Source organism: Schistocerca cancellata, chromosome 8 (assembly GCF_023864275.1).
Source record: "Schistocerca cancellata isolate TAMUIC-IGC-003103 chromosome 8, iqSchCanc2.1, whole genome shotgun sequence".
NCBI lineage: Eukaryota > Metazoa > Arthropoda > Insecta > Orthoptera > Acrididae > Schistocerca > Schistocerca cancellata.
In genome coordinates, this window is record NC_064633.1 from 408,096,169 (window position 1) to 408,105,474 (window position 9,306).

A 9,306-nucleotide genomic window follows, 5' to 3' on the forward strand; every position below is an offset into this window, starting at 1 on the left:
ATTGGCAATAGTGCTGTTGAGGTAATTTTCCATTGCTAGGTTATTATTCTATCTATAAGCCCTGTAGTCGAAAGAAAAACTGTTCAAGATTAATGTAGCCTGAATGAGTTTAATGAATTCCATTGTTTCTTCACAGTTCATAATACTGTGTTTTAGCAAATTGTTTTTAATAATACCAATAGTTTTGGCTATTGGAATATTTGCGTATAAGTTCTTGATGTCTAGTGAAGAAAATTTAGGTGGGACAGTTAGAGGTCATTTTTGTTGTTAAAACATAAATATTTTTGATATTTGAGCTATTTCCAAAGATGTAAAATTCTATTAAAATTTCATTTTTTTTAGAATATATGGAGGGCAGTTACTGTTATTAACTAAGGGGCATATTGGCTGTTCAGTCTTGTGTAATTTAATTTGTGAACTATGTCTAAGCAATTGTAGGTTCACACATTTTAATTGTTGTTTATCTTCTGGTAAAAATAAAAAAATATTGTCATAAATTAATTTTCTTATTGTGGACTGAAACTTAATGGTTTGTTCTTTAAATACTTGTGTTAGGATATTCTCAGTGAAGACAACTAATTGTCTTGGAGATGTATTCTCCTTCTTTAATTATAGCCAGAGTACTACCATTATCCACTTTTGTAATTCTGGAGTGATGTGATTCCAGTTTCTCATTAATACTTTCATTAATTCTACTTCTTGAAGATTTTCATTTTTGTTTTTCAGCTTCTTTTTCTCTATTATTTATTTGGTTTTAATAGCAGTTTTATATGTGGCTTGTTTCTTTAATTTTTCGCATTTAGGGGTAATTTTAACATAAGCAATAATGCATTTTATGGTTGAGTGATCTAATGTGGAAGTTAAATTATACTTAGCTCCTTCGTGAGTAATGTCATTTTGCAAGAAGAAAATTGGATATCTGTTACATTCAATGCTCATGGATAAAATTGGTTTGTGGAGGTTGGTCAAAGGGAACCTCTACTTACTGATTAATAAGATTAATTTTGCTGTAATTCTCACTAATGCACTCTCATATATAATTTATTTTTCCATAAATTTCGTTATTCAGTATAGAAATAATAATAGGGACATTTGATTACTGAGTGAGGGATGTACATTCTGAGGTCCAAATCATCCTTCTTTTTATAGACATCCCTAATTTTATATTTCATCCATAGGATGCTGCTTTTCCATTGTTCAAAGAAGGAAACATGAGAATTAGTATTAATTTTCAGCATTTCATGTTTGATCTGATGCTAAACATCACTTGATGAAGCTAATTTTGAAATTTAATTTCTTATTTTTGGTTCTCAGTATTTTAAAATATGCAAAAACCTGTCAAGGTAAAGCATTCATAATTTTAACCAAAATGGGAAGGAGGGAGCAACGATTTGTTCTTAGTGATCAGTTAGAAAAGACGGTCAAAACTGCGGAATCATTTATTAGAATGACCAGTTTCGACACATTTAAATGGTCATTTTCAGATTATGACCACAGTATGCTTGTTAATTAGGTAGGTCAGCCTTTACATAACATATACGAGGATCAGAAATATTGTGACATGATGAAACTTCCTGGCAGATCAAAACTGTGTGCGTGATCGAGACTCGAACTCGGGACCTTTGCCTTTCGCGGGCATGTGCTCTACCATCTGAGCTACCGAAGCACGACTCACGCCCGGTACTCACAGCTTTACTTCTGCCAGTATCTCGTCTCCTACCTTCCAAACTTTACAGAAGCTCTCCTGCGAACCTTGCCCGCGAAAGGCAAAGGTCCCGAGTTCGAGTCTCGGTCGGGCACACAGTTTTAATCTGCCAGGAAGTTTCATATCAGCGCACACTCCGCTGCAGAGTGAAAATCTCATTGTGACATGATATTTCGCTGGAGCTTTACATAATGTGTACAAAGGATCAGAAATACTATAATGTGGTGTTTACCCATTTGGTAGAAGGCAATATTACCCATAGCCTTGGAGTTTGGATACTATTCCTAAAGGAACATTGTTGAACACATTGCAAGAGCTAGAAATTTTCGTGAAATTTTCATGAAATAGCCTTTTTCGACTTTTTGAAGATATAATATAGGAAAGGCTACTGCTTCTTCGCTCTTCATTTTTTCGACTGTTATCTATATGTTTGTTATTAAGGATTTTTAGAAAGAACCAAATATTTTAATATTTTTTATCACTTGACTCATCCTATAATTCCAATATACTTGTTATAAATTTGCCACCATTAAGAATTCATATTTTTTATTCTTTTTATTAAGCTTAAACTTAAAAAAGGACATCATGCTTTACATAATTTCTTTCATATTGTAACTTATTTGGCATTCCTATTTTTCTCCCACCCAATTACGACTTCAATGTTCTTTCGAGCATTCTAGTGCTGATAACTTCAAGCAGCATGGCATAACTTCAACTTACACCTGCATTGGTATTTACTTCGATGTAGGGTGCATTCATCGTAGCTCTCACGTCGTTTTCTAGATGCATTTACGGCGGCCAACGGCTATCGCAACTGCATCATCTTCCTAGGAACAACGTCCGATAAACACATCTTTAGCCATTAACGGCCACCTGAACGACGCCTCCATGGTAACAGTGTCCCCCGTACATCAGGTCGCCTGTGGCCGACATGCAGCATCTCCATGGAAACGGCATATTACAGCGTCTCTTTGACTACCAGTAGCCATCCTACCATATTTCCATGGAATCAGTGTCGCTAGAAGTACCAAGAAGGGTCACCAACTGGCACTCAACGATCCTACGACTGTTTCTATTGGCGTTTCTATTTTAAAGTCTTTGATAAACTTATAGCAAGATTATTGAAGACTTGTATTATTTGTATGAACAGCTACATTTGTAGAATCTGTACGTACAATTGACCTCTTTTATTTCCTTTTTTCCTTTTTATTCGCAAATTATAATGTAATTTACGTAAGTTAAATTCCCATTGATTGCAGGTGATGTAATGCAACAAATTCGTACCTTTTCATACTGTACTTAACTCCTGGCAGGCAGCCACTAGTAGCAGTTGCCATTGTCATCACACAGAGCTGTTCACCACGACGCCAACTCCAACCAAATGGATAAACATCACACTATAGCGTTTCTGATCCTTGGCCCAAGTTATATATAGCTCCAGCCAAATGTCAAGCTGTAGTATTTCTGATCTTTGTATGGGTTACGTAAAGGCTGACGGCCCTAATTAACAAACACTCACGTATATTTAAAGGGCTGATAATCTGAGTATGGCCTTTGAAACTTGCCGAAACGGGTCGTTTTAATAAATGATCCTGCGCTCTTGACTGTTTTCTTTTTCAATTTTTCGGGTGATTGGCAGATACATGATCGATGTAATGGAAGGTAATTTTTTTGTAACGGCTGCTGGGATTCGTCGCCTGAGCGCAAACGTGAACGCCGCGTGGCTGGAGGGAGGGGGGGGGGGGTGTCAGCAGGCTTATGGCATGGGGACACACTTCCCTATGGAGATCGATCGAAGGCAATTCCATCTGGGCTTCGACCTAGACACTACGCCGGCGAGAGAATCAGGTGGTTTCATTTTGAGAAGTGTCGATTTCGCCACAACCAGCACGTGACAGTTGTTTCTCTGTGGATAGAGTTCTTATTGTTATCACTCGAGTAACACTTCTTTAGCTCTCTGTAGAGATTGACACACATGAAAGTGCTGCTTTTCGGAAGAATGCTAGTCGAATTTCAGTTCGTGACGACGATGATGATAATGACGATTTTGGTTTATGTGGCGCTCAACAGCATGGTTATCAGCGCCAGTACAAATTCCCAATCTTTACACTTCCCAGCCTAGCAATTTTTCTCAGTTATGATGAAATGATGAGGACAACACAAACACCCAGTTCGCTGGCGGTAAAAACCCCTGAACTGGCCGGGAATCGAACCCGAGACCCCGCGTTCAGTTCGTAGCTACTGAGCAAATAGAAATCTTGGCTCGTGTTCTCTCGTACTACGGTAATTTCAGCCCTAGGAGCTTGTGGACAGCATCTTGCGTCCACTGTGTAGGCAGAGAATTACAGGTATGTCACGTACATCTGTTCAGTTTCCAATGCCCCAACGATCAGACTATCAGTGCAATGTAACTGCAGTCCGTACTATAATAGGTGATATGTGCACTTTGGTTTGGCAGACAGGGAAACACTCACAATAAGTATGTTGAGTTCCATTTGCTTGTCTACTGAGATTTTTCTCAATGCGATAGTCAGGGTGAAGGTCTTCTGTTTGTCACCTCTAATCAGCACCTACCTGTTAACTTTGTGTCCATCGGTCTAAAGGAATTTAAACGTATGCTCTGCCAATCTCGAAATTAAATTTAGCATGGAGTGTGACAATGCGTACTCCAAATTTATACAATTTTTTGTACTCCTTATGTTTTTTTCGGGATAAATAATGTATGGTATCGAAGCTGTTATTCATTATAGTAGCATCCCGATAGGAAGAATTCGTTTGATGTGCTAAACTGAAGTGAGGTAAAACAACAACACGATACTTATGGAACTCCTTAGGTGGTGGTTGTCAATGTCAGGATGGTTTTAATCATTTGTAGGTGTGAGAGTCCCACTGCGGAGGCAACTTTAGGCAACCACGCATAAACACACTATATGCTAGAAACACCACGGGATTTACAGATATTGCGCATACATAGGAAAAGAAAGCCACTACTCTATGAGGGCTATTCAAAAAATTCCAGGACTTTATCCACAAAATTTTTCTACACTTACCTTATACTTATTGCGCATGGTCTCCTTCGAAATACTCCCCTCCGCAACTGATACTCCGCTCCCAACGCCGTTTTCATTTCCGGAAGCAGTCTTGGTGCGTCGCTCGCTGGATCGCGCGAAGTGCCATCTGCGAATTTTCTTTTATCTTGTCTATCGTTGCAAATCTTCGTTCTTTCTACGGGGTTTTCAACGTTGAAAATTAAAAAAAAAAGGCCGCAGGGGCCATGTCTGCAGAGTACGGAGGATGAGGCAGCACAGTGATTTCTTTCTTTGCGCAATAGTCACGCATCAACAAGGACGAATGCGCTGGTGCGTTATCGTGATCCAAGAGCCATGAATCTGGTCGGCACATTTCGAACCGTTTCCTTCTCACATTTTCTCGCAGACGTCGCAACACGCCTTGATAGTACCATTGATTAACTGTTTGTACCTGTAGAACGAATTCATGAAGAACTAATCCTTCAAAGTCAAAGAGAACTATCAGCATGGGTTTGACATTTGACCTGATCTGACGAACTTTTTTGATCTTGGAGACCATTTCCCCCCCTTTCCCGACCCATTTTGAACATCGAACCTTGGTCTCAACATCATAACAGTAGACCCACGTCTCATCACCAATTACGAGTTTCTTTAAGGCACATCTCGTTTTCATTTGCGCGATCGAAAAGCTCTTCACAGATTGCGATGCGAAGGTCCTTCTGGTCTTGACTCATGATCAAATGGCTCTAAGCACTATGGGACTTAACATCTGAGGTCATCAGTCCCATAGACTTAGAACGACTTAAACCTAACTTAACCTAAGGACATCACACAAATCCGTGCCCGAGGCAGGTTCGAACCTGCGTCCGTAACAGCAGCGCGGTTGCGGACTGAAGCGCCTAGAACCGCTCGGCCACAACGGCCGGCCTTGACTCATGAGCCATGGGGCGAATTGAGCGGCAAAACGATGCATTCCAAAATATTGTGTCAGGATTTTTTTTGACATGATCCAACTGAAATTTCACACTCTTCTGCAATCTCTCGGACAATGGTTCAAATGGCTCTGAGCACTATGGGGCTTAACATCTATGGTCATCAGTCCCCTAGAACTTAGAACTACTTAAACCTAACTAACCTAAGGACAGCATACAACACCCAGCCATCACAAGGCAGAGAAAATCCCTGACCCCGCCGGGAATCGAACCCGGGAACCCGGGCGTGGGAAGCGAAATCTCTCCGACAGTCGGACTTCAATTGGTACGCACAATTTCGCTGACATTCCTGACATGGGCATCGTCGGCAGAGATCAAGGGCGTCCTGAACGATGGTCATCTGTTCCTTCCGTCCGACCATTTCTAAACCGTGTGAACCATTCGCAACACGAAGTACGGCTTAAGCGCTCATCACCGTAGGCTTCTTGTGTAATTTGGAGTGTGTCTGTAAAAGTTTTCCTGAGTTTCATGCAAAATTTAATGCAGGTGCGTTGCTCCTCTAATTCTGCCATCTCGAAATTCGCAAACTATATGACACAACGTTCTACTCAGTATAGCACTGAACAATAATTAACAGACATGCAACAATGAAATTTCCGGCAGCTACACGTTAAACACAGGAGTGTGTATGCATGCCAACGGCATTTTGCTTCAACACAACATTGGCGCGAAATTACGAATGTTCCGGGATTTTTTGGACAGACCTCGTGCAAATACACTATTGATGAGAAACTGCTGGAAACACTATCTGCTTTAAAATATCTAGAAGTAACTATCCAGTGCGACCTTAAGTGGAATTACCAAATAAAACAAATAGTAAGCAAGACAGATGCCAGACTGACATTAAGAGGAAGAATCTTAAGGAAATGCAACTCATCCAAGAAGGAAGTGTCTTTAAGACACTTATTCGACAGATTCTTGACTATTGTTAAGCAATGTAGGATCCTTACCCGATAGGTCTCATAGAAGATGTAGGGAAGATACAACGAAGAGCGGCGCGTTTCCTTACAGAATCCTTTAGTCGGCGCGAGAACGTTACAGAGATCGCTGCGAACTCAAGTGGTAGACGTTACATGAGACGCATTGTACATCACGAAGAGGTTTACTGTTGAAATTTCGAGACAGTACTTTCCCGTACGAGCCGAACTACAAACATCTCGCATAATGACCACGACGAGAAAATTCGAGAAATTAGAACGAATTCAGAAGCTTGCCGACAGTCATTTTTCCGACGTGCCATTCGGGAGTGTAACTGAGCAATAGGTGTCAATTATTGGTGCCAGAAGTACCCTCCGCTGCACACCATTAGGTGACTTGCTGAGTATGACGTAGACTTCTCGATACTGCAGTACACCGACTTTCGCAAGTTCGTGTCATGTATATTCGTTAAGATATTTTTACTCGTCATGGTTTTATTTGTAACTCTTGCCTATTTCTTTTAATTGTACTCATGCTAATAATCATGCTGTTGAGCGTCCTAAAGCCCCTGTGACAAAAGTCTGTTCCCGCTTCCGGAGGCAAAATTCCAAGAAGTAAATGCATATTTAGTATTGATATTCAAAACTAATATTCAGTGTTAAAAAGAGGAAATCGTTAGCGGGAAGCAGTCTGCTCAATTTGTTTGATACCCATATCCATGGTCCCCGTGGGACACAATGGCAGCTGGGGAACTTACAGTCGACAGACAATAATCAGATTTGACTAAAATGTCTAGGATTTTCAAAGTCTTTCGCCTGGTTCAGCAGTTTAAGTGATGGCAGGCCCAGGCAAGTACAGCGTCACAACTAGTGCTCGCTGAGGGTGGCAGCAAAATTAAACAAGAACAGTTGACATGAAGTGTTAGTAACGGGTCCGACTTTTAACGACCAGCACTTAGAGGCCGGCGACCATCTTATCACGTCCTTAGTATATATAGTATGTTGGTGGCTCATGACATAGTAATTTATGTAAGTTGCCAATTAATAATAAGATAGGTACATATGCCGTCAAAGGTGCCTCCCGCAGTGTCACTATTGACTCTTGAGCAAAAAAGTTTGGCGACGATCACTATGTAAGAATACTAGTGAAACCCACCCTAACCACTCTAGGATCTTGTAGACCAGCGAAAGATGACGGATACAATAAACGTTCCAAAGTAGCGTGTTCTCGAGTGTACTTTATATTGTTGATCCACCAATTCCAGTAACACAAAAGACTGTGACGTATTGTCTCGCACTGCTATTACATTTCTCTGAAAAGCAAGTCATTCAGACAAATTGTACACTCATCTTCATTCTACACACTGCAGAACTGATTTACTCTTTTTGTCCGTCTACACTGTAGAACCTTTTCACTCGTTTTGTTATATCCTCCACTTGATTTGTGGTTAAAGAAGCTACTGCAGAGGTTATAAACAAGGAAAGAACAGTTCTACGATAGTTATCTGTAACTTACATGTTTCGTTCTCAGAGGAAGAAAAGAATATATGCACTTGCTGATATTTACTTTGGTTTTTGTATTCTTATATGTCTAAGTTTTTGTCGTTACATGTTGTTAGAGAGAACATCTTTGTATTAATAAAGATTAGTTATAACTCAGTTATTTATATTTTGACTAGAGAAAATTTTAGTTACTGAGTGAGAAACAATTTTATGTTAACTGTATGGTATAAGAGCATAAGAAATAAGCTTGCTGATACTTTGCATGCAATGTGTTCTCATATTACTTTCACTATGCTGTAATTAAAGGGAACCCGTTTTACTTCTTTCTCTCAGATACTGAATGGATCGTACACAATGTTCAATATGCTGTACCAGTTCCAGAGGAAGAGGTAATGTCAGTCATGGAAATGAATATTTGAACTGGCGGATGACAGACGTCAACTTCTTACTGCTTTATATTACCGTAGTTTAAGTAAAGATAGTCTACCACAAAAAGTGTAATGAAACTAATTTTATGAAAATAAAACGTAAACAAGCAGCATCGTAGTCTAAAATTCATTTATAGTTATCCTCTCACTGTAGTTTTCATTGCCTTAAGTTGAATAATTGCTCCATTACGTTTGTTTCATTCAGGACTGTAAAGAGAAGCCTTTGCTCATTATGAGGACAAGTAATTGTTCCGATGACGTAAAGCAGGTTCTAGCACAAAAATACTATCGGTAAAACTGCTTATGAAAGCAGTAATGGCATGAGACCGCGTTCTGCGAGACACTTGGTACGTGAAGTACGCTCAAAAAACAAAAAGAGAGAGAGCGCTGTCTGTGGAAAGGTAGACGTTCTAGTCCTCCTCAGGCACACAGTTTAGTGTCATAAACGTTTAATACAGACTATGTTTTGGTATAAAATCACTCATCGTATGTCATCAAATCAATATGAGGAAATAGATATCTGATGCATAAAGTTATTGGGTTCCAAGCCGTCTGGCGAAGTTTAAATGCCTTCCCCCTGCACATACGAGAAATGAATTCCGCAAGCCTGCCCGGTCCAGTCATTATCTGTAACCTTTAGCCTTTCTTCCTTATCTGCAGAAACATAAAACTGAAGGTGTCTTTAATCTTCCCTGGCATTCACTGAAATCTTTATTTTATCATCGTCTGTTC

At 39.8% G+C, this 9,306-nt stretch overlaps 1 protein-coding gene across 1 annotated transcript in view; it reads left to right on the forward strand.

The window, feature by feature from the left end:
* The window catches only part of LOC126095600 (odorant receptor 43a-like), a 105,173-nt gene extending 96,555 nt beyond the window's left edge, over positions 1-8,618 (forward strand). The window contains exon 7 of the mRNA XM_049910372.1: positions 8,480-8,618. Within this exon, the coding sequence (XP_049766329.1) occupies positions 8,480-8,539 (60 nt within the window). The 3' untranslated portion in view covers positions 8,540-8,618. The remainder of the gene's footprint in view (positions 1-8,479) is intronic.
* Positions 8,619-9,306: the final 688 nt, after the last annotated feature.